Source organism: Podarcis gaigeae (assembly GCF_964106915.1).
Source record: "Podarcis gaigeae genome assembly, chromosome: 11".
NCBI classification, from domain to species: Eukaryota; Metazoa; Chordata; class Lepidosauria; order Squamata; family Lacertidae; genus Podarcis; species Podarcis gaigeae.
In genome coordinates, this window is record NC_139687.1 from 15,118,552 (window position 1) to 15,144,624 (window position 26,073).

Below are 26,073 nucleotides of genomic sequence, written 5' to 3' on the forward strand. Positions count from 1 at the left end.
ATCCTTGTGAAAGAATAATTAAGACACACCAAATAAATTATTTTTAACTTGCTCAGTGCCTATCTAATTTCTTCATGCAGGGTGCAGAAGAAGGCTACTAATCAATCTCAATATGCTGAAGCAATAAATTCTGCTTAGCAGTTACATGGAATACAATGTTCATACACTGATTAGACCGTTCAACTCAGTGTTTTTCAAGTCTTTCCAAAACTTCATAAGTGAATGCTTCATTGTCAATTTTTGTACTCATAGACTGTTTTGAGGTCATTTTGGCAAGCAAGGGGTGTATTTTTATTTTATGGGCATAAAAGGAATATGAAGGACGAAATGAAATTATAAACATTAACGGAATATAAAGAATGAACTTGAAATATTCTGTAAATATTCACAAATTTGTTTTTTTCTCCCTATATGTAGATCTCTTAAAAATCAAGGTACAGTACTTCAAACAAGCAAGAAATTAAGTCTCATATTTATTTCAGTGGAAAAACTACATCAGTTTCCTCTTCCTATAGGGTCTGTTCTCAAGAGATCTGAGATCACAGAGCTTTTTCACTATAATTGGCATTTTAAGGCAACTGGTAGAAGCAATTCGTAATAAACTGACCTCATACGACATTACCAACAAACTTACAAGTGTATATATGGTATTTTCAACTTCTATTCAAACAACTTAATCACAAGCTAACCTTTGAAAATTCTGGAGCCACGTTTTGTGAAAGGCTGTTCTCATTTAGTAGCTCCTTCTAGTGACTGCTCCCCACGTCAAATGGGGGGGCACCTTTTGGTCACATGCAGCCCCCCCCCCCCAGATCCCAATGCGGCTCCTGGTAGTTCGGGCTGGCTTCATCCGCCCCCTAGGCTGGATACCTGGAGGTCTCCGCCTACCTCAGCCAGTCACCCAATCCCACCTGGAGAGGCGTTGCCAGGGGATCGGCCAGGTAAGGGGAGGGACCGCCCTGCCCACACAACGGAAGGTGAATCTTACCTGTGAAGCATCAGTTGGCTCCCACCCTCAGTTAAGACTCTTTTGCAGGTTAACCTCTTCTCCACAGGTACGCAGGCGCTGCTACATCATGGTCGCTGTTGAAGGGCCAGAAAGGGGAGGCATTGGCCATATGCCGAGAGTTTGTCATTGCTCTCCCCTGCAACAGCGGTGCTTGAACATATGTTCTCCAGAGCCAGCCCAATCCCCACACATTCTGGATAACCCTGATGTCTCCCAGATCCCCAACTGGGAACTGGGAAAGATAAATGCCCAATGCCTGAGCCACATCTGATCTTAATAAAGTTGTGGCCAGTTTTAATCCCATAGCACGTTGTCTTGAGTCATTACAGTGGTACCTCGGGTTAAGTACTTAATTCGTTCTGGAGGTCCGTTCTTACCCTGAAACTGTTCTTAACCTGAGGCACCACTTTAGCTAAATGGGGCCTCCTGGTGTCGCTGTGCCGCTGGAGCACGATTTCTGTTCTCATCCTGAAGCAAAGTTCTTAACCCGAGGTACTATTTCTGGGTTAGCGGAGTCTGTAACCTGAAGCATATGTAACCTGAGGTACCACTGTATTCCACTTGGGGATCGCCTGGGGTTGGGGGGACTATGCCTGTCCACGTAAATAAAGACTATAATAATAATTACATTTACTGCATATCTCAAGCCTTCGTCAATGAAATATGCTCCTATAGGACTGAAAAAAAATCTATAATGTGTTTGTGTCCATCTTCTACAATTCCATGTTCTAGGTAGTCCTCAACTCTGATGAGGTTTGAATTGCCATGTGGTATTTCAGGGGCCTCCCACCTTAATTTAGAGAAGATGTAATGTTTTTACCCATGCAGCCTTGAGGGTCAATACCACCCCATTAGGAATGATGGAGCAAACAAACAAACAATGCATGTAAAGTACTATGTATCAGAGTGTTTAAACCTATTAGCTGTGTCTACAGATATTCAGTCCAGAACCTGTTTTTAACATTTTGTGTGAGCAGAGGCTGAAGAAAACAAAAACCCAATATTTTGTCTAGTATGAAAACAGACAAGTCACTCATTTCCCTTTTAAGGAATGTTGTGTACCCCACAAGGCTTCTTAAATCTTAGTACTGAAGCAGAGGTATTCACTTTTTTATATATAAAAGGGTGCAAAAAAACCCACCTTATTTTAAAATCACAGCAGTGAGGTTACAGGGAACCAGACAGAGGGCCTTCTTGGTAGTTGCACCCACCCTGTGGAACACCTTCTTATCAGATGTCAAGGAAATAAGCAGCTATCTTATCTTTAGAAGACATAGGGAGGCAGCCCTGTTTAGGGAAGTTTTTAATATTTAATGCTGTATTGTTTTTAACACTCAATTGAGAACCGCCCAGAGTGGCTGGGGAAACTCAGCCAGATGGGTGGGGTATAAATTATTATTATTATTATTATTATTATTATTATTATTATTATTATTCATTTTTCTCAGTGAGAATTCAAAAAACATTCATCTGGAAGCTGACCCCAAACCAACTTCTGCCCACCAAGTTCCACTCCTGATGCCACGTTTGAAAGACGATGCCATTCTATGAGAACAAAGGAGGCATTCGTGGTGAGTTCCAGCACCTCTTTTTCTAGAAAAACAGCACCACATATAACACCATCAACAGAGCTTCCATGTCACTAGTTGTCAAATTTCACACAACGCTTCTCACTGGGGCTCTTTTCATACATTCAGCGGCCAGATCTCAGAATGAAAAGTGCAGAAGTGAGTAGGGAAAATGAGGAAACAAAAGTACATCCTGGGAATCTTCAATTCACTACTCTGCCGCCCATCTTGCATTCCATATACAAATAGTTCATAAGACCACACTCATGTCTGACCGTTCAAATATTACAGAGATGTATCTCACCGTACCATGAGTTCTCCAACACCCCAATCATGAATGCATTAGGGACAATGTAATGATGAAGTGGCATTTAGCCTCAGCCCCTCCAAACACTAGGGTATCCCATTAAAGGGATCCGAGGGGGTGGTCATGTCCACAGGGCCAGGACCCCCAGACAGCAGTCCCTGTGGGGGTCACCCTGTTTGATGTAAGTCTTAGGAACGTGTCATTTCCGGTTGGCGGGCCGGAAGTATTTTCACTTCCCCCATGCCCAAGCCAAACCTCTTTCATAAAGTTGTGGCCTGTTTTGATCCAAACCCATCTTAAAAAGGTAAAGGTAAAGGGACCCCTGACCATTAGGTCCAGTTGTGGATGACTCTGGGGTTGTGGCGCTCTTCTCACTTTATTGGCCGAGGGAGCCGGCGTACAGCTTCCGGGTCATGTGGCCAGCATGACTAAGCCATTTCTGGCAAACCAGAGCAGCGCACGGAAACGCCGTTTACCTTCCCGCCGGAACGGTACCTATTTATCTACTTGCACTTTGACGTGCTTTCAAACTGCTAGCTTGGCAGGAGCAGGGACCGAGCAACGGGAGCTCACCTCATCGCGGGGATTCAAACCGCCAACCTTCTGATCAGCAAGCCCTAGGCTCTGTGGTTTAACCCACAGCACCACCAGTGTCCCTTTGATCAAACCCGTCTTAGGGGTCTTTTATTTACTAGGGTTGGGGACTGTGGAGCACGACACCTGGACCTGTAAAAGCATCTCTAACACCAATGTCGCGTATTGCCTGATTCCTACAAGAAAGTCACTTCAGCAGGGAACTGTAACCCCCAACTGTAAGTTACGCATCCATACAAACACATGCAAAACATTTCAAGTGCCTTTGCCTAGAAGCAAGCCCCCACCACCTCTTGAACAGTACTGTAATTTAACACTCCTATAAAAGAGCTGATTATATATCTCAACAGTGTTTTTGAATTTTATGCCATTTGCAACAAGCTATTTGTTTTATGCACAACACCACATTAATTATTATGAATAGCATTTCATATATGAAGGGTATATATGATACTATGATCGTGGAAAATAGTTTTAAAGATGTAATTTATTAAACTGCTGTTTTCACAGTTGAAAGCCAAAATCTGCTGTAGCCAATATATGTTCACAAAAGCATGATACAGTAAATATATCATGCCCTTGCTCCTAGATTTATGATGCAGAAATCCATGAAGTCTTACTTCAAACCAATAATACACATTTATTCCAACAAGATGGAGCTTTGGTATTAAACGACACTGTACGTCTATTTTGCAAAATTGACATTTAATATTTTCTCCCTTAGATGTGTGCCCTTATGGGTTTTGCATTATTTTTTCTCGTGAAGACGCCATCTGATTTTGTATTTAGATTGTAATTTATCAGAATCATTTAGATTGTGATAATTCTACATACTCAACTCTATACACTCAAAACCTCTTAAACCTGAATGCATTGGATGAAATAACAAACTGGAGGCAAAAAAATACCTTACTTTAACTATCTAGCATTATAAATGATAAAATTGGTCTTGTATATTTTATTATTATGTGAACTATGAATATTTACCCAACCGTGAGCACAGACATTTATTTACCATCTTACAGAAAATCACAGTTCTGCCCAATAACTGCCAGCTCTTGTTTCTGGAAAGTTCTGGGCTATTAATCTTCAAGTAATTGATACTGCTTAACACACTTGTGTGTGCATAGAAAAAGTCTGACAGAAGTCCTTCATTCCATAATTGCTTGATGTTTAATCGGATATAAATTCTGCAATATTGCATGAACAAAACTATTATGTTATGCTCCTTGAAAATGAAGGATCTTTTTAGAAATAATGTTATTGTTCTAACACCCAAATAGTGTTGTTCTGGGAGTTATTGGAATAAGTACCTCCAAACCCACCCACCCCCAACTCAATTTCAGGGAGCGAGCCGGGGGTGGGGGGAATCCACATCATGCAAATGGAAGTTCCTAGACAGGACTTCTGCTGATGGGATTTTTTAGGAGAATGCCACCCTCTTAAACTGATTTTAAAAAATCAATGACATTATACAGTGGAACCTCAGTTTTCAAGAGTCTCAGAAGCTGAATGATTTGGAACCCAAACGCCGAAACCCCGGAAGTGAATGCTTCCATTTTTTAGCATGTTCAGCTTCCGAGGCGCATTTCTCCACTGAAATTGCCAACCACCCATTGGGCCTCGGTTGTCTAATGTTTCGGAAGCTGAAAGGTCTTCTGGAATGCATTACGCTTGGCAACTGAGGTATAGGGTTATAAAGGCCAGGACTAGCCTCCTGAGAAACAGTTTCTACGCAAATGCAATTCTGGTTCTAAACACAGCATAAGGAGTCTCTATAGTATATTGTATTTTAAAACGGGGTTTCAGAGTTTTTAGGGGTTTTTGAATATTTAATGTAGATTTCCAATTTCATTGTTCTTTATGGGACAATGACAATAAAGATATTGTATATTGTATATACCGTATATCCAACCACTGTACTGCAACCCTTTTGGAATTTAGATCTAGCCACCTCAACTTCAGATTGATAGGAACAGATCAATAGATGGTCTTAAGATTGGCTCGTCAAACAAATGTGCTTATGAACAGCCCTGAAGAAAGGCTGTTCCCCTTCTGTTTCACAATGATTGTCACAGCGTTCTGTTCACCTTCAGAAAGCCAGCTGGACTGGCAATTTTTCATAAACAGTACATGTTACATCATGGCAATGTAAGTAGAAGCCAACTGCTCTCAGTCTTAAGGACAAGCTTGTGGAATGAAGGGTGAATAGCCATTTTAAATATGAGATGCAGGCAGCACATGTAGTTTTGCATTCTGCCGCTGAAGCTGTGCAACGGTTCTCAAAGAGTGTCATTTGCTGAGTAACTACAGCTGCGATACCTGGCTTCTCCTATGAAGTGCCCCATCCAACTAGTGCTGGCCTGAGTTGACCCAGCTCTGCTTTGAAGATCTGGTGGGAGTCCAAGGTAGTGCAGCTGAGGTAATTAAATAAGCACATGCAATTGTTGGAAGATAGTCACATTCAAAAAATGAAGTCACTTAGTGTTGGCTCGGGGCACACTTCTACATTGCTGTATAAAACTCATTCAGAAAATGAATTTTGACTTTTGTACCAGTGGACCAGAGAAAAACATTGTATAATATACAGCATGTACCCACAAAAAAATAATTTTTTAAGTCAACTAGCATGAAAGGCATGTGGCATCTGCAACTTACAAGGCTGTGAAAGAGAAACAGTATCATATATATATATATATATATATATTTGCTTTCGTAGATTTTCACGGGTACAGGAATGCAGGTTTTGGTGTCCTCGGGTGTCTTCCCGTGTAAAAGTTGGGGTGTCTAGGCGACGTTTCGACGAGGTCTCACTCGTCATCTTCAGGCTGGTGCTTTCGGCTTCTTGTTACTGGAACAGAGCGGGATCTCAATGTTTGAGTTCCTATAAATACTGTAGAGGGGGTGTGGTGTCTAGCCTCCAATGTTCTGGGCAGAGAGGAAGTTCCCAGGCTAGTGTGCCTTTTCTTCTTTTGTTCCTTAATTACTTGAGAGATACCTTGAGTGATTTCTTGAGTGATATCCTGAGTACCACTTAGGTGGGTCATTAGGTGTGGATTAGTTGCTAAAGTCTTTGTGTCTTGACCTCTTGAACTTTGTGAAGAGTTTTCCTGAGAAGATGGCTGTATTGCACTTAGTTGTGCTTTGGCTTGGCTTCGTGTATAGGGGCGAGCTGTGGTTTTGTGGCTTGTGTCAGCCAGATCTGTGTAGGGATTGCAGGGGGGTGCAGCATCCGGAGGTGCCACCATGGATTGGCTACTGGATGGTGTCAGTAATTCATCTGTGGAGAGGGTCTGGGTTTGGGTCTGGTGTGGTTGATTGGTGTTGGCGTTCTGTGTGCCTCTGGATCTGGTGTCAGTTTTTGTGGAGAGGGCTAATTTCCAGATGTCTGGCAAGCGGGATGTGTCGTCACGCTTGTTCATGTTGTGAGGGTGTTTCTCTATCTCGATGGCTTCCATGATTATTCTCTTGTGGTGATGTTCCGTGTTAAAGAGCAATTTGGAATCTGCAAAATTAATTTCGTGTCCTGTTTCTTTCATGTGTTGGAAAAGAGAGGAAGTTTTTTCTTCTTTTTTGACGGCATTCTTGTGTTCTGCGATACGTGCATTTATTCGTCTGTTTGTTTGTCCAATGTACGTGGCTGGGCAGACTTTGCAGGGTATTTCATAGATCCCTTGGTTTTCCAACTGGATTTTATCCTTGGGGTTTCTGAGGATATTGGCTATTTTTTGGTTGGTGCAAAAGGCTGTTTTGATATTGTGTTTATGGAGGATTTTGCTAATTTTATCTGTAGTGCCCTTGATATAAGGAAGGAGGGCCATGCCATTGTTTTCTTCTGTGTCTTGGTTTTTGGGGGGTGTTTCCTTTTGGATTAGCTTCGTAATCCTGTTTTGCTGGTATCCATTGGCAATTAACACATTTGAGAGATTCTGTAACTCAGTTGTCAAGTGGTCTTTGTCAGCCAGGCGTTTGGTTCTGGAGATGAGAGTCTTGGCTACGGAGTTTATTTGTGCAGGGTGGTGGTGTGATTGTGCATGTAAGTAGCGGTTGGTGTGTGTTTTTTTCTGGTAGATAGTGTGTCCTAGGGAGCCATCAGGTTTTTTGTAGATTAGGACGTCAAGGAAGGGAAGTTGGTTGTTGGCTTCTATTTCCATAGTGAATTGTATTTTGGGGTGTAAGTCACACATCTCAACAACTTACACCCCAAAATACAATTCACTATGGAAATAGAAGCCAACAACCAACTTCCCTTCCTTGACGTCCTAATCTACAAAAAACCTGATGGCTCCCTAGGACACACTATCTACCAGAAAAAAACACACACCAACCGCTACTTACATGCACAATCACACCACCACCCTGCACAAATAAACTCCGTAGCCAAGACTCTCATCTCCAGAACCAAACGCCTGGCTGACAAAGACCACTTGACAACTGAGTTACAGAATCTCTCAAATGTGTTAATTGCCAATGGATACCAGCAAAACAGGATTACGAAGCTAATCCAAAAGGAAACACCCCCCAAAAACCAAGACACAGAAGAAAACAATGGCATGGCCCTCCTTCCTTATATCAAGGGCACTACAGATAAAATTAGCAAAATCCTCCATAAACACAATATCAAAACAGCCTTTTGCACCAACCAAAAAATAGCCAATATCCTCAGAAACCCCAAGGATAAAATCCAGTTGGAAAACCAAGGGATCTATGAAATACCCTGCAAAGTCTGCCCAGCCACGTACATTGGACAAACAAACAGACGAATAAATGCACGTATCGCAGAACACAAGAATGCCGTCAAAAAAGAAGAAAAAACTTCCTCTCTTTTCCAACACATGAAAGAAACAGGACACGAAATTAATTTTGCAGATTCCAAATTGCTCTTTAACACGGAACATCACCACAAGAGAATAATCATGGAAGCCATCGAGATAGAGAAACACCCTCACAACATGAACAAGCGTGACGACACATCCCGCTTGCCAGACATCTGGAAATTAGCCCTCTCCACAAAAACTGACACCAGATCCAGAGGCACACAGAACGCCAACACCAATCAACCACACCAGACCCAAACCCAGACCCTCTCCACAGATGAATTACTGACACCATCCAGTAGCCAATCCATGGTGGCACCTCCGGATGCTGCACCCCCCTGCAATCCCTACACAGATCTGGCTGACACAAGCCACAAAACCACAGCTCGCCCCTATACACGAAGCCAAGCCAAAGCACAACTAAGTGCAATACATCCATCTTCTCAGGAAAACTCTTCACAAAGTTCAAGAGGTCAAGACACAAAGACTTTAGCAACTAATCCACACCTAATGACCCACCTAAGTGGTACTCAGGATATCACTCAAGAAATCACTCAAGGTATCTCTCAAGTAATTAAGGAACAAAAGAAGAAAAGGCACACTAGCCTGGGAACTTCCTCTCTGCCCAGAACATTGGAGGCTAGACACCACACCCCCTCTACAGTATTTATAGGAACTCAAACATTGAGATCCCGCTCTGTTCCAGTAACAAGAAGCCGAAAGCACCAGCCTGAAGATGACGAGTGAGACCTCGTCGAAACGTCGCCTAGACACCCCAACTTTTACACGGGAAGACACCCGAGGACACCAAAACCTGCATATATATATATATATATATATATATACACACACACACACACACACACACACTACTCCACAACTATTTTGGGAAACAATATTCAATTTCTTTCCTCTCCACCAGCATTTTTATAAACTTAAGAAACGGCAGGCTTCCCCATCTGTTTCACAAGACAGCTAAGTTATATATGGAATATATAATTAGATATTTCACTTCTTTATTCTGCAATAAGTTTTCTTCCAGCTGAATATTCAAAATCAGTGCAAATTGCTTTTAAACAGTATTTTAGTAGGCATTAAAGTGCTAAAATTCAAAGATGGTTTGATGCATAGGAGCCTCAAAACAGAGAAACAGTCAGAAAACTGACAAGTGCATGTGCCAACATGGAGGGAGAAAGAGTAACATATGAAGATATTACTAGGAAAACAGACCAAGGGATAAAGCTCAAACCATATGACCAAACTGAAAAGATGTTAACAGGGTGGCTGCAATACCATCAGATTAGTGACTTACTAAAGGAAGATAAAAAGAGAAATGGGTTCGAAGATAAAAAATCGAAATTCCAAATTGAGTTAATAGATTGTAAAGAAATTTTTTTTATCAAGAATGTATAGTTTTTTGCTAGAATGGTATACAAAAGACGAAGAAGTAAAGGAATCAATGATAAAATGGGCAATTGATATTGGGCATAACATTGAATTGGATGCGTGGAAAAGATTGTGGAAGTAGGGTTCGAGATTCACAGGATGCATGGCTTTAAAGGAAAACTTGCTAAAAATGATGTATAGATGGCATTTGACGCCAGTAAAATTAGCTAAAATGTATAGAAAAAAAGAAAGTAAGTGTTGGAAATGTAAAAAGGCAGATGGGGACTATTTCCATATGTGGTGGACCTGCGATAAGGTAAAAAAAAATTGGGAATCAATTTATAACAAACTCAAAAAAATATTTAGATATACTTTCCCCAAAAGACCGGAAGCGTGTCTATTAGGTTTAATAGGAACAGAAATTAAAATTGGAGATAAAAATTTGTTCATGTATGCTACAGCTGCCGCGAGAACACCTCTGGCCCAAAGATGGAAAGTAAAAGATATATCAACTATCCAGGAGTGGCAGGTGAAGTTGACAGAATATGCAGAGCTTGCCAAACTGTCAGGGAGGATCCGGGACCAGGGAGATAAAAGATACCAAAATAACTGGAGTAAATTTATTGAATATTTAAAGAAGAATTGTAAAGAGGTCAAAACACTAGCAGGATTGACATAATACCTCCAATGTATAATAGTACTAATATGAGAATGATGTGCGCGATGGAAAGGGGTTAAATGTACTGGTTGTACATTTGGTACAAATGTACTGGTACAAAACTAGTAACAAATGTTGGAAATGTAAAGAGAAAGAGGGTACATTTATTCATATGTGGTGGGAGTGTAAGAAAGTGAAGGGGTTCTGGGAAATGATATATAATGAGTTAAAGAAAATGCTGAAATATAGCTTTGTAAAGAAACCAGAAGCCTTCTTACTGGGAATAACCAAAAATCAAATAAATAAGAGAGACTGTAAGTTTTTTCAGTACGCAATAACAGCAGCGAGAGTACTGTTGGCCCAAAAATGGAAACAAGAAGAACTACCGACTTTGGAAGATTGGAGAACAAAACTAATAGACTATGCAGAACTGGACAAATTAACTGGGAAAATCAGACTTCAAAGAGACCACAAGTTTTTGGAGGACTGGGGAAAATTCAGAGAATATTTGAAAACTGTATGTGAGGAACACACAATGCTAGTGTGCTTTAAAGAAGCTTTGTGAAAAAAATAAGGAATATTGCAAGAATGTAAATGAGTATAAAATATTTTATTGATAGGCGATACTACAATTAAGGAATGCGAGGATACAAAATTAATTATGGATGATTGTCAGAGGAGTTGAGGGAAGTTCAATAAGCTAAAATAAGTGATGTGATATGTGGTATGAACAGAGATGTTATGGAAAATTCAATAAAAATCTATTATAAAAATAAATAAATAAATGTACTGGTTGTGGGGAGGGAGGAGGGTCGCGACTCGGCAGAGTCAAAGGGAATGTATGGTGTTAATACAATTTGTTGGAAAAGAATATGTAAGGAAAACAATAAAAATTTACTTGTGACAAGTGCATGTGCCACTTCTTGGATGTGCATGTATAAATGGCATTTCTAACCTTTAATACAATTTATGGGAATGTTTTGGATAGCCTGTAAAGCATTCAGATAAAGGAATTAATTTAGTACTTATACAATCCCATGTATCATACTCTGAAGTAGGTTTTATTGAGTGCACTGGGGCTTACTCCCAAGTAAGTGTACGCAGAATTGTAATGTTATTTAATTAAACAGCAAACAAAGAATGGGTTCCAAGTAGCCTGGCGTGATTTTTAAAAACTAATTTTAGATGTTAAATGGTTCTTCATGTAATAGCTCACATTCCATATCCATTAAGGAATGATGCTTTGTAGAACATCTTGGTTACTTGGAGAACAAGTTAGCCAAAAAAGAAAAAGAAAAGAGCAAACTGCTATTTTCACAGAGATTTAGCAAAGCAATTATTCCACCTCAATTCAGGCATAATCTGGTTATGATTAGTGAGTTGGCTACCCACTTTAATGATTCAGAGAGTGAATTGGCTGCCCTCTTTAATGATTCTAAACATCTTCTCAAATTTGTCAGTGGAATTTTTCCAGACTCACCATCTAGGCTTCTTCAGATTATGGATATGAACTACAAAATGTTTGTGCAGAAACCTGGGATATAGAAGTCTTTCCTCCCTTATCACGTTGTTGCTGTGCTGGGGACACCAACACCGATTCATCTCATCTATTCCTAGAAGCTGCAAAAAAAGGACTTCTTGATATAAACTGCCTGCCCAGGTACAGTTTATAACTGTATGACTGTATAACCAGCAGAGTGGCCACTTTTCAGGGAAGATTGTGGTGGTTATAACAGAACTCTATGGGGACCATTTAATAGCCTTTACAGTCATACCTCAGGTTGAAGTAACTTCGGGTTGAGCGTTTTCGGGCTGCGCTCTGCGGCGACCCGGAAGTAACGGAATGCATTACTTCCTGGTTTCGCCGTTCGTGCATACGCAGACACTCAAAATGACATCACGCGCATGCGCGGAAGCAGCAAATCGCGACCCATGCATGCGCAGACGCGGGTTGCGTTCGCTTCAGAATGCGGACGGGGCTCCGGAACAGATCCCATTCACATCCAGAGGTAGCACTGTATTGGGTAAAGGATTTTAGTCTAGCTTAACATGCAGCTTCCAGATAAAAACTGTACAAGTCAATGTGGGATGGTTATGCTTGCTATATTATAAACCTGGAATACAGCCATCCTTGGGGGTGGGGGATAACTCAGCATTTGTTGAACTAGCTTACAAGAACATAACAGCCACTAAGATGTCACACTTGGGGTTAATCCATGCTATATTTTACAGCTTTCTGCACCTCCATTTTCTTGGCTGTCCACATCCAGATTTTCTCAAACCAGGGATACTCTGCAGAGCCCTGCTATGAGAAAATCCAGATTGAGGGAGGAAAAGGCTGTGATTTGGAGAATGTCATATTAAATGCTTGTGTGGATCGGCCCATAGTATTAAACCGACAGAGTTATTCTTGCTTACAGGAGTCCAGTCCAAAACAATACCAGTTAATCCTAAAATTAGAGTGAAACGGTCCTCCGACCTCCAATGTTAGATTTACCAGGAAACAGATTAAGGCTGTCTGGTTACAGCCAGTAATTATGGACTATATTATTTCCAAAGGAAACCAGAAAGCCTTGTTGTTACAGTGAGGTGGCCCTTATGATAGGAGAAACTATACAGCATGGGAAGCACATCCTTACACTCCCTGTGATCTTGAACCAAACAGACCACAAGTCCTTTGAGTCCCCCTTAAGGAACTCTTCAAAGAAGTTGAACAATAGTCGCAATAGACTGCCGGTGATTTCTGCCACTCCCAGTCCTTGGGAACAGGCTGACTGCATAGCAGTCAGGTGCAGAAGGGGCGAGTGATGCTACTGAAGACTTCAGTCCTTTCTCAAAGTCTCTACTTTCCTTCCTTTGGCCGCAGCAACTGCCCGGTCCGCCCAGCACATATTGTGGATCTAGCTGGTCAACAGGCACAAAGGAACATAGGCACCTCCTTCCCTAACTGGCTAAATGGCTAGAAAGGTTTTGTGGTTTTTTTGTTTTACACCAGCACCACTCTGACCTGATCATGAGTTTAGCTGCTGGGCGGCTGTCAGTGTAGGATAGCTTGGCAAGTACAGTGAAGGTTCTGGAGAAGAAAAATGAGCTCCCTGAGTCACGTGCTAAAATGAAGGAAAACTTCCGCAGACCTGTCCCTTTCAAGGCCATGAAGATAGAGGAGACAAGGGCAGGTCTTCCACCTGGAATTCACCTTATTATGAGGCCTTGTGGGGTGGTGATGTAGACAGATTCATATTGGCACTTGTGAAGACCACGAGCGAGAGAAAGTTCATCCAATGGTCCCAAACTTGGAGGTTCACCCAGAAAAGAAGTTGAAGAAGGAAAGCTCTTTTACCTGATAGGGAATCCATAGGAGGAGGAGGGAGTTGATTATGGTAAGCTGTGTGACAACTGAAGATCCCATAAAGGATCAATTAAACTGCTGCCTATTTGAAACTCAAAGGTACTCCATTGTCTCTTTATTCTGTGGGCTTAATAGGTCTAGAAAGGTACTAGATGAGTCTGGCCAGAAGTCAGTGGTCTAGCTTCAGTTCTCTATTGTTGTTGTTGTTTAGTCGTTTAGTCATGTCCGACTCTTCATGACCCCATGGACCAGAGCACGCCAGGCACTCCTGTCTTCCACTGCCTCCCGCAGTTTGGTCAAACTCATGCTGCTAGCTTCGAGAACACTACCCAACCATCTCGTCCTCTGTCGTCCCCTTCTCCTTGTGCCCTCCATCTTTCCCAGCATCAGGGTCTTTTCCAGGGAGTCTTCTCTTCTCATGAGGTGGCCAAAGTATTGGAGCCTCAGCTTCACCATCTGTCCTTCCAGTGAGCACTCAGGGCTGATTTCCTTCAGAATAGATGAGTTTGATCTTCTTGCAGTCCATGGGACTCTCAAGAGTCTCCTCCAGCACCATAATTCAAAAGCATCAATTCCCTTCATGGATCACTGCCTTGATGTGGCGAAGGGGCTTGAATAACTCAGAGAAGCTATGAACTATGCTGAGCAGGGCACCCAAGATAGACAGGTCATAGTAGAGAGTTTTGACCAACTGTGATCCACCTGGAGGAGGAACCAGCAAGCCACTCCAGTATCCCTGCCAAGAAAACTCCCTGGACAAAGACAACAGTTCTCTATTAGTTCTCTCCAAACCCCTACTCGATCTTTCTTTCACTGGTAGGTTTCTCCTAAACCACCTCCATGCTCCTGTATCCATGAGCGCATGAAGACACAAGGACCTGCTTTCTAACAAGTAAGATCACTAGTCCACCTACCTGGAACTAATTCCCCAAAGTCTCAAGCAGAAATCTTTATCAGCCATGTTACTTCAGATTCTTTTAGTTAAAGGTGCCAATAATTGAACCAAGAACTCTTATCACTATTCTTCCATGGAGCTTTGGGTTCTTCTTAGAAACTACTGAATGGATTTTTATTATACCAAGCATTTCTATATATCATTCTCTCCATGTTGTTTGCAATATAGTTGAAAAAACCCAATATTGTCATTCAGGTTTTTTCATCCTTTCTCTATTCCGGTCTTGTGTCTCCACTCCTCCTCTTCCTTTACCCTATTGGTCTTTTCATTGTAAACCTTTGCACATGATCTGTACATTCTGACCAGTTCTTGTACCACCACAGTTAAATGCTGTTACTATATTCTCATACTTAAGAAATAAACATTGTTGCTGTTGGTGGGAAATTGTCTTGGTGCAATTGCATTTGCATATTTGTCAGTAGTGCTGGCAGTACCTGCCAGCTCTTAGATTCATATTAAGTAGTGGAAGTTCAGGTCTCCATCACATCATACCTTCAGAGCTGTCCCCTGAGTTATGTGATAAAACAAATCTGTTTCGTTTCCATTTGACATTTCCATTGATGTCCTCCCACCTAGACCATTTCTTCTGATGGTAAATCTGATAGTGCCTGTTTAAACATATCTCTCCACAACTCAAACAAGCGATAAATTAAGGTAAACAAAGAAAAGCCTTTTGAACTCTGTGGCCTTTCAGTGAGAAAGATTATCCCCAATCAGCTTCATGCCCTTATGAACAAACTTTCTCCTTGTAATTTGTTAGAAAAACTCAAAATACCATGAAAGTTTGTGGAAATGCCATGCCATAATTTATTTTTCTAAGATGAAGCAATCTGCAATTTTTAAAGAAAACTAATCTTAGATTCGGAAGGATTTCCGTTGATGCTGGGGAGGGAATAAGAAAGAAAATGTGTAGATAAAAATGAGCATAAACTTCTAGATAGATGACTGACTCAGATTGGTCATGGTCAATGTTGATCATTTCAGAGGATAAAGAGGGACCTCTTTTTTAAAACCCAGTTTTCAGTCCCATCAGTTTCTGCACACTATTTTATGCTCCATATCTGGAGAAAATGTATACTCAAACTGGTACTTTCTGACATTTTAGATAAATAAATGTAGCTTACATTTGCTGGATCTGCATGTCCCCATTCCTGCACTTGGCTTACCAGGAAAATGTTTACAAGTTTATAGGAGGGAAAGACAAAGGGTAGAAGTGAGCAAAGAGAGATCAAGGTTTCAAATCAAACAACAGCTATCACCATATGGCAGGCAAGCTACGGCTGTAGCAACTCATCCTGTAGATCAGGACAACCTCCCCTACAATGCCATCAGCAGCAAAAAGAGAGAGAGAGATAATTGTGTAGAAAAAGCTACCTAATATATTCCAAGTGACAATTAGAGTCTGCTTATGCTGTTTTGCAAAGAAGAATCAAGCGCTTAAACCAGCTATAGGCTATTAACATGTGATGATGCACCTATAGGATGCACAGTGTAATATACAAACAGAACCATATGGCCAATTTTACCATATATATAAAAAAACAGACACAAACCTTGTTGGTGGACTTGGGGAGAGAAAAGGAAAAATATAAATAGCAAAAATTCCCTAGATCCCCACTATATAAACACGTGTAAGTATGTTGACACCTATCATAACAAGTAACAATACACTTTACAAAAAAAGTAAAAAAGTATTCAATTTTGACTATTCATCCATAGTCCGCATTGTACCCATACACCGGAAAAAATGAGACACCCAACATGCAAATGTTTAAAACCTGGCAGTTACACTTTAGTTTAAGCAACTTCTTTTCAGTATCAGTTAAATGCCATTTCCCCCAAACCCAACAGTTTTGAGTCTAAAGAAGCAAACTGAACTGCAGCTTAAACCTCAACTTTTCCACCCAATTTCACTTTAGAATTCTATCAAACCTGGCAAATCTGCAAGTTTTAACAGCAGTAAACTAAACTAACTCTAGTCCTCACAAAAAAAAAAAAATGCTGGCAAGCTATTTTCAATGTTCTTTGGTTGAAATCAGATTTTGGAATGGAAGCCAACGATGTCTTCATAGCTGTAGCGCTGTTCCACAGATTACAGCCAGCCAACCAGGATATGCCATTGACTCTCTTCAGCCTCAGAGCCACTGTCAACAACACCCCTGTCCTTCTTCTATATGGTTCCGCAGGCATGCAGATTAATAAAAGGCTAAAGGAAAAGAGTAATTGCTTTGCTTTAAATCATTCCAGGATTTTACATCATCCCAGCTGCCCATACTCTCTCCACCCACCCTGAAATATCCCGGGACTTCTGCTCATTGCAGAAACCACTGCTGTTGTCGCTGGGTCTAATTCCGATTTCTAGCTGGTGCAATCCAGGATAAAATCTGCTGAACTCCTACCAGTAGTTAACTGCAGTCTCCAGGGAACTGTTGATACATTCAAAGGTTGTTTCAAGTCCAGGCGGGGCCCAAGCAAAGACATAAATGGCCTCACCTGCCCTTAAAGCCAAGCCATGGTTTACAACTCTGGGCTGGAGCTGTAATGAGCTGAAGCAAAGCCTTTTAAGCTTGCATCTCTCCCTTCCCCTCTCCTCTTTCCTGCGCTCGCTCCCTAAATCTCAGCCTGGTTGTTTGGACCAGAGATCATATCACAAACTCCGAAGAAAACAAGCCAACTTCAACATGGGTTACGTTTAACAAACCATGGGTTTGTTTAACTAACAAGAGTTCGCGATAAACCAAGATTCCTGCAAAACTTCAGAAAAAATGAAAGTAAACACTGCCCAAATCCTTCCTACACATTGCTACAGCAGCCTCTGTTACTGGGGTGGAGGTTGTTTGCTACCCTAGGCAAATTAAAAATTAGGTGATCCACAATGAGTGTTATTGTATGCAGGATATTAGCACATTCTTGGGCCCTGATCCTTAGCACCAGCTCTCCTTGACTTTGGAGATACGTTTGCATATGTTATTGTTATTTTATTGTATACGTTTTATTCTGTAACTCACCTTGTTAGTTTTACAATGAGACGTTGTCTATAAATTATTTTAAACAAATGAACAATTTATGCATGAATGTGATCAGAGAAAAGCCACCCTATTCACTGCACTGTAGATCTCACTGCCCTGGTTCAAACACAACACTCAGCCATAGTTTAGTGCAGGCATAGGCAAACTCGGCCCTCCAGATGTTTTGGGACTACAACTCCCATCATCCCTAGCTAACAGGACCAGTGGTCAGGGATGATGGGACTTGTAGTCCCAAAACATCTGGAGGGCTGAGTTTGCCTGTGCCTGGTTTAGTGTAATGTGCATGAGTCTTAGGCTTGTGTGCTCCTTCACTCACCTTATCCAAAACAGCTGCAAGGAGACGATTAGCCCTCCAGGTTGATGGCCAATGTTGGAGTTGCAGTCCAACAATGGGGTGTTAGGGGAGGGGTAGTACCTCTGATGGGCGACATGTTGTGATCCTTCTGGGGTAGTTTGTCTATCTATGGTCCCCCACCCTGCATTCAGCTCTCACCTGCTATCAGGATGCAACAACAGCAACACTCTGGGAAACGATCTTTGGCTGGCCAGCTAAATCAGGTGAGGGTAGCTGATAGGTCTTAAACTCTAAGTGAGTTAGAGACTTTGCCTGTATGCAAAGATAGGCTCCAGCAGATTGAGCAGACAAGTCTAAAAGGTCCAACGGTCAAGAAGGCTGTAGAGAAGCCTTTCTCAACCTCTGGCCTTGCTAGCTAGGGGTGATGGGAGTTGTAGTCCAACAACATCTGGGGACCCACTGGTTGAGAACCGCTGCTATAGAGGGAAATATGGGGCAGAGTGGGTCACCCTTCTAAGAGAAGGAAAACTCTGGTCCTAAACCTCTGCTGCTGCCTTGTGGGATATATTCGGAAGAAGAAAAGGCTAAGGAGTAAACTCTACACAAATCTGGAGTCCCTAAGGCCATTGGACGGCATCTTGTATGTCTCCTTCTGGCAACTTCTGCAGCCAATCTGGTGCCAAACATACTGCTCTGCTTTTCTTTGGACCACATAAACAAGGCCAAGAGGTTGGTCTTGTCACCTCCATTCACTCTGCCCAGGCTTGCGCCGTGGGGATGCCACTTCAGTGCTGCTGATGCACCGGTTTGACTTTGCCCCCAGAGAAGCACTGACTACAGATGGGTTACTGGGTAACCCTTACCTGGCAAGCCAGGTAAAACCATGGGGATGTGTGTGGCATTTGCCCATTCTATGTGGATACATTTGTATTGTGGGAGAGAAAGGGTTAATAGGTTGACCAATAAGAAATCCCTAAGGCAGAGCCTACCTGACTTTGAGGCTCAGCCCAGAGGTTTTGACAGTTAAGTTTGGTTGGTTCTTTTTTTGGAGGGGGGGAGATAGAGGAGTCAGAGTGAGTTAGAGACAGGGACAAGACTGAGAGGGTATAGAGTGACAGCGTTATTTTAAAACTTTTTTGTGTTTGAAATAAACTTTAATCTTCATTGTTAACTCTACCTGACTGAGACTCAATACTTCACTGGGGAACCCTGGGTTTCCCCCTCACAAAATTGGTGGCAGCGGAAGGATAAAGTAGTGGTGTACAAGTCAATAGTCCGTGAAACAACCAGGGGCTCTATACGAATGCCACAATGTGTAAAGGACAGCACAAAGAATAACCTTTTCCCCAAAGAAGGAGAAAATACAGGAGGTGCTGAAAGAAAGTGTTATGTACTGAAGTTCTCACCCTGGGCCAGCAGGGGGATACTGTAGATAGTTTTCACTCAGGTCCACAAATGCAAATAAGGGATTGAAAGTGACGTTCAGTGATTGGATAGTTACAGAAAATGGTTACTGTTACGTTCTAATGGTGCTCTATATAAGCAGGCTGGCTGAACCCTTCAGTTCAGTTCAGTTCTGTTCTGCAAATAAACAAGAGCTGTTTGAAGAATCGCTGTGTCGTCTCATATGTTCATCCACAACTGAACAGAAAGCACCCCAAAAAACATACAAGACTGGGAGAATGCTAAAATTACAAGCCTTACCAAACCACCACAAGTGCTGAAGGAAGCAAAGGAGCCTGGGTAATGGAGCACAGACCCGCTGTAGTAACACGATCTCTCTGTCTGGGTCTGGGCAGAGTTCGGAAGACTCCTCCTCTCGCTCATCAGTCGTTCTTCCACTGCAAAGCCTGGGGCCAGGAAGCGACTGTCCCTCTTGAGCAGCAGGTAGAGCTCCTGAGCAAAAGCTGGTATTCTCAGCAGCACCTCGTCCCCGTCCTCCGAAGAAGGCGGCAGAGGCGAGGGAGGGGGCAGCTGAGAAGTAGCGTTCGATCCCTGAGGAAGAGGAGACCAGTGATAGAACTCCTGAGACTCATATTCGTCCTCAGAGACCTCGTCCTCAGAGGTCTCCCCAACCGGCTGCGGCTGCCTGTCAGATGAGGAAGATACTGAGCGGACCTCACGAGAGCTGCCCACCACCTGAGTGGATGCAGAGGTAGCGCTAAGATTGCTGCTACTGTTCCCACAGTTTCCATCAGTGCTGCAGCTGCCTCCTGCACCGCTGCCTCCATTGGGTTCCTGCTGACCCCTGCTCCATAGTGCCGGGTAGACAATCTCCCACTCCTCAGAGTCTCCCAAAGGTTGCAGACCTGCATAGGGGGGAAAGATAGGCTGAAGTTTAATGCCAGAACCAGTCCCTGACCTTAACAGTTGCCACAAATGATAGATCAATATTGGAGCCAGACTTCAGATGTGACCGTTTCATTTCAATGCTTCAACTACACTTGGGGAGGGGAAGAGGTAACTACCCATACAGTGGTACCTCAGGTTACATACGCTTCAGGTTACAGACTCCGCTAACCCAGAAATAGTGCTTCAGGTTAAGAACTTTGCTTCAGGATGAGAACAGAAATCGGCCTCCGGAGACGCGGCAGCAGCAGGAGGCCCCATTAGCTAAAGTGGTGCTTCAGGTTAAGAACAGTTTCAGGTTAAGTACGGACCTCCGGAATGAATTAAGTACTTAACCCGAGGTACCACTGTATTCTGTTAGTCTCCAATTGCATACCAAGGCACCACGACCCACGGTCCCCTGGTGGATAACTAAAACACACAAACAAGCAGATTTTGGTTTATGGGTTCAAACAGGCCACAACTTTATTGGTTACAGATGTGAGCGGTTTGGCTTAGGCACTGGGTGAAGCCAGACTATATCCCGACTCCTGCCCATCTCCTGGGAGTCCAACTAAGGGTAAACACCCAACAGGGGGAGCCCTAAGACGTACATTAAAAAGGAGCACCCCAAAGGGTCCCCGCTGTGGTAGTGGCATGGCCCTGGCCCACGTCCGGGCATCGGACAGAATCCACACACCCAGATCCCTTTAAAGGGGTGCCCTTAATGAGGAAGGGCAAGAGGAGGCTACAACCTTCCCTCCATCTAAACAAGGGCTTACCCAATGCGAAGGATGCAAGAGGACGGCCTCCCCGCCACACTGGAGTTTAAATTCCCCATGGACACGCCCCTCATCGGTACTGAATGGTTAGCGAGGACCGCATATTGAGCGGCGCCCTGCCCAGCGCCAATGGCATGGGAAGGCAACAGCAGGGAGTGCACCAGTCTCTAGCCCTCAGCCAGGTGACGTGGGACCCAGCCACAACACCGGCCACCAAATAAGGTAGTCAACAGAATGACATAAATAAGGTAGTCAACAGAATGACATAATGGTCCAGGATGATGGGAGTTTATATATGCCCAGAGTGGCTGGGCCAACCCAGTCAGATGGGCATGGTTCAAATAAATTGTTGTTGTTGTTGTTGTTGTTGTTGTTGTTGTTGTTTTTACAAACAAACCTCACAGTGGTTTACAAAAAAGCAAAACAATAAAATCAAGGGAAAATTACAGCAATAGTTAAAAACATACAAAAAGTTAAAATACTACAACCGGTCAAAATTCACAACTTTCTAAGCATCTGTTTAGGCTTGTCTAAATGATAATGTTTTTAGCAAGCACCAAACAGAATGCAACAGGCAGAGAGTTTTAAAGTGTGAAGGTGCTGCCACACTAGATGACCAGCTTTTTACAAATGCATGGTAATTCGTACAACAAGCTGGAGTGTTACAACATCTGGAGGACCAAAGGTTCTCCATCCTTGGCCAACACAGTGACACAAACAGAGTTGGATTTGAATGCTGTGTTTTTCCTTTCCGTGTGCTAGGCTATATAAGATCCTAGATGATATATCACCTATGTTAAAGAAAGGTGAAAACGCTGAAATTCACACCAGTGTTGAAGACTGTTGCTTGTTTTAAAAAATAAAGGACCAGATTCAACTAAGTAGGTGCACTAGCAGAAGCCAGCACAGGTCCTGCTAGCACAGTTGGACTTTCCCTCCTTTCCTTCCCCCAATCTGGGGGGGTCTTGAGAACCCCCAGATCAAGCAGGAGGAAGAGAGGGGAGATCATTCCATCAGACAAGTTAAATGCTTGCACTGACAGAATGATTAGAAGAGCCCAATGTTGAATATACTTCCTCTCAAAGTATAAACTGCGTCCTTTTTTAAACTAAATATAACCTAAAGCTTCTTTTTAAATTATAAGGCATTAAATAGGGGTGATATATTTTCCATTTTAATAGTTCTGTTTAATATTTCAAGGGGGTGTGGAGCAGGGGCTGATTTTGCTTCTCTCACTAGGTGGCTTCAGGCAGGGCACTTTCTTTCAGTCACATCGCCGCATCTGCAGCACGATGATAATAATTTCCTCTAATTATGAAGCTGGGTGGTTAAGTGCTATCAGTATGGTCTGGAACTGGGCCACCTGAAAATAAAGTTGTGGTAATTTAATAGCTGGGGGATGTGCAGAAGTATATACATTTGTAGCTTAAAATAAAATGTCAATTTAAAAAAAGTTCTTTCTAAAAAAAAAAAGGAAGGGAGGAAAGAAACCTTCAGAAGGAGCTGCAGTTTCCAGGGCTTTTCTACTGTTGGAGGAAAAACGGGAACTGGAAGTGGGACGGAGACTGTGGTTGAAGGGAGAGGAAAAACTTATTTCCCAGGGATGGATCCCAGTGGGCTGGAGATACAGTTGTACCTTAGAAGTCGAATGGAATCTGTTCCAGAAGTGCATTCGACTTCCAAAACGTTCAAAAACCAAAGCACAGCTTCTGATTGGCTGAAGGAAGCTCCTGCAGCCAATCGGAAGCTGAGGAAGCCCCATCGGATGTTTGGCTTCCAAAAATCGTTCAAAAATCGGAACATTCACTTCCAGGTTTCAGTCGTTTGGGAGTCAATTTGTTTGGGAACCAAGGTGTTCGAGATCCAAGGTATGACTGTATATCACAACATTTTGTTGCGGGTATTGTTGTTGTTGGCATCCGTCGGTCTCAAGAGACATTTTGTCGCTGGCCCCGCTTATAATACTAACCATTACATCGTAAGAATGACACTGGGAATCTGTGTGAACATAGAAACCTGCCATATGCCAAGTCTAGACCATTGGCCCATTTTGCTCAGCACAGCTGCTCTCCAGAGTTTCATACGCGGAGCCTCTCTCAGCCCTACCTGAAGATGTCAGGGGTTGAACTGGGAAGCTTCTGCATGTATTCCACAGCCCCCCTCCATCACTTTGGACACTATGGCATTTCAGGTGTTGGTTATTACATGGTTATTATTCACATCTTACAAAAACAAAATGCAAACAGGACACCGTACAAAGAGGTGCAGAATGCCATTCGTCAAGTCTTCTAGCGTTTCACATGGTGGCATGTGCCGTATTCTAGATGTCCAGAGTACAGCAAAATTACTATACAAGAACAAGCCAGATTCAATGCTCAGCAGTCCCGTCCCATCGTATCCAACGTCCCCCTGGCTCCTCTGCAATATGGATTTTTTTTTACACACAATAAGGAAAGTACTATCTGGCATATTCTTCTACTCATGCAAAAGCCTTACAAAACAACAGACCTCTCTGCACAGGAAATATCTGCAAAGCGCTCTGCAGTTAGCTTAGGTGAAGCAGGCAATGTACTGTACAGAGAAACAGAGTTTCCTTGCAATTGACTACCTAGTCTTGCTCATCAAAGGAAACAAGGCTACAGAAGTAATTCAATTTATTAAATGTTGACCCTTAATGCTTGGACGAGATTCATATGAGAGAAAGAAAATTAAGAGAGCTCTTGTCTCAGGGGAACATGTGTTCTGCCTTTTGAACCCAGAGAGAGGTAAGGAGGCATTGGGACTGAGGAAGAGATAGGAATTAACTTGGCCAGTTGCATTTGCAAAGTATGTTGCATGCACTGCATGAAAATACAGCATAGGGTATAAACCACGAACATATATATCGTTTCTACTTTTTAATGTGTTCGGTTACAGCACAGTGTCTAAAGACCTAAACTTCACAGATCTCCTTATAGGTAATGAGAACACAAGAGATCACTCCTAGGAAATGAAAGCTCACAGTCTGAATGTTATATAAGACACATTTTGAAGAAACGTTTGTAGGAGGACACATTCTCCTAAACTATGCCAAACCAAGATATTGTCTTAGGGTGTGAGAGCAGAGAATGAGTTCCCTCCTGTTTTATAATGGCTAGTAAAAGAAGCGCTTAATTTGAGCGGCGGCTTAACTTTCAGTCTTATACTGCCAACAATTATAAAGCGTTTGCACGGCTGACTGGAGAGCTGTCCGACTCTGAACATGTGCAGAGTGCTGTGTTCCTCACATCCACGCCTGGCGCTGTGCATTGGGTGACGGGATGGGCCAAGGCATTCCAGCCAACCTGAAGCCCGACAACTCGCAGAGATATTGGTGCAACACGAGAATCTTCCTGTGCAGAAGTTTGCGCTCGCCCAGGATCCTCAAATCCAGATCTTTCATCTAGCAGAGCTGACAAATCTATCCACAAACCCACTTCGTGCCCCACCGCTCCCTGCCCCTTTCCCTGCCCAGTCCGGTAAAACATCCAGCATCTGGACACCTCTGGGAAGAATAAGTGCGTCCGTTTATTAAACGGACAAGATTCAAAAAGGAGAAAATTGAGAAGGCGTGCCGGGCTGTGGGGGGAGGAGAGAGTAGGTCTGGCATATGTTCGTATTTCCCCGGACGCTGCCGGGATTGCAAAGGCAGAAATTACGTTGGGGGGTGGGGGGTGGATTTCCGAAATGCGGGGCTTTGTCCTGGATCTTAGGCAAGTCACATTTTTTTGGCTCAATATTTTGGGGTCTTCCTTAAAAAAAGCTCCACGACTTTCGGGGAGTCCTGTTTTGTTTTTTAAACTTTTTGAAACATGGCAACCCTAGGAGAGAGAGGGGGGGGGGAGAGGGAGAGAAAAGGCTGAAATTACCTGCAGCGATCCCATTTGACAGGAAGCACAGCTGATAAAAGAGGCAACAAAGGCGGCTCAGTCGCATCCCTCGTCTCTCCTCCATCCACGGAGGAGAAGTGGCCGGATCACCTCCCTCGTCTCCCGGTGGCGGGTGTTTTTCTTTTGGTTTGGTGTTTCGTTTTTGGAGAGCGCTTGGCCGCCGATCGCCTCCGAGGGCTTCTTCGCGCCCCGACGTGGAGCTTGCCAAGCCGCCTCTCCCTCCGGTTTGCCGGAGGGGAAATGAGAGAGAGAGCGGGCTTAGCAGCAGCGGCTTTTTTGGAGCAGCAGCAGCGCGCTCCGGTTCCCAGGAGGAGGCGCTGGGGGTGACCTGCTTTGCAGAAAGGCGGCAAAGCAGAAAAGGCGCCCGAGCGGCAGCGGCAGCAGCAGAAGCGGAGAAGTGGTGTCACCGCACATACACACGCGCGCGCCCGGTCCCGCGCGCGCCCGCCCACCCCCGGCCCGATCCGCACCGCCGGCGAGCCGCGGAGAGAGCTCTCCCTGGGTGGCAAGTGGGCGGAGGACTGAAAACGGACGCGCGGGCTCCCCCGAACTCCGGGCGCTCGCCTGCGGCCGATTGGCTACAGGCGGCGCTCCGATTTGCATGGCGCTCTGGCCGGCCCCGCCCCTTTCGCGCACGTGCGTTCGAGGCCGCGGGGCAGGTAGGTCTGCGATGGGTCTGGCCAAAGAAGGGGGGGCGGCTTTAGTGGACACATCGGACTGCTGCTGCAGAATGAATGAATGAATGAATCTTTTTTTGCATCAGCCATGGCCATAGCAATAAAACAACAATACGACTTATAAAGAATAGAAATAAAAAGTCAATTATATAAAATACATTTTAGAGTTTTGAATCAATCGTCAAATAGTGGATCTTATTCTGATTGCCCCAGCTAAGAACCTTGCAACCTTTGCTGTCACCTGCTCGTCTTGATGTGCCAAGAGAAAGGACACTGTGGCATAGCTGTCAACTTACAGATTTGAAAATAAGGGACCAGCAGCCTTGAAAATAAGGGACCTGCAGCCTCACCTGTTCTAGACACTCCAGTCTTCCTGTCCTCCTGCAGTCTGATCAAACTCGTGCTGGTAGC

The 26,073-nt window shown here is 43.4% G+C and overlaps 1 protein-coding gene across 2 annotated transcripts in view; it reads right to left on the reverse strand.

Moving 5' to 3' along the window:
• The window catches only part of ADAMTS19 (ADAM metallopeptidase with thrombospondin type 1 motif 19), a 126,349-nt gene extending 100,865 nt beyond the window's left edge, over positions 1-25,484 (reverse strand). The window contains exons 1-2 of one of the 2 annotated variants that reach the window (XM_083702219.1): positions 24,965-25,484; positions 19,672-20,276 (exon numbers count right to left, since the gene is read on the reverse strand). In XM_083702219.1, coding sequence (XP_083558345.1) covers positions 19,672-20,276; positions 24,965-25,049 — 690 coding nt within the window. In that variant the 5' untranslated portion in view covers positions 25,050-25,484. The remainder of the gene's footprint in view (positions 1-19,671; positions 20,277-24,964) is intronic. The other variant, XM_083702218.1, reaches the window with a different exon arrangement.
• Between the last annotated feature and the right edge of the window lie 589 nt (positions 25,485-26,073).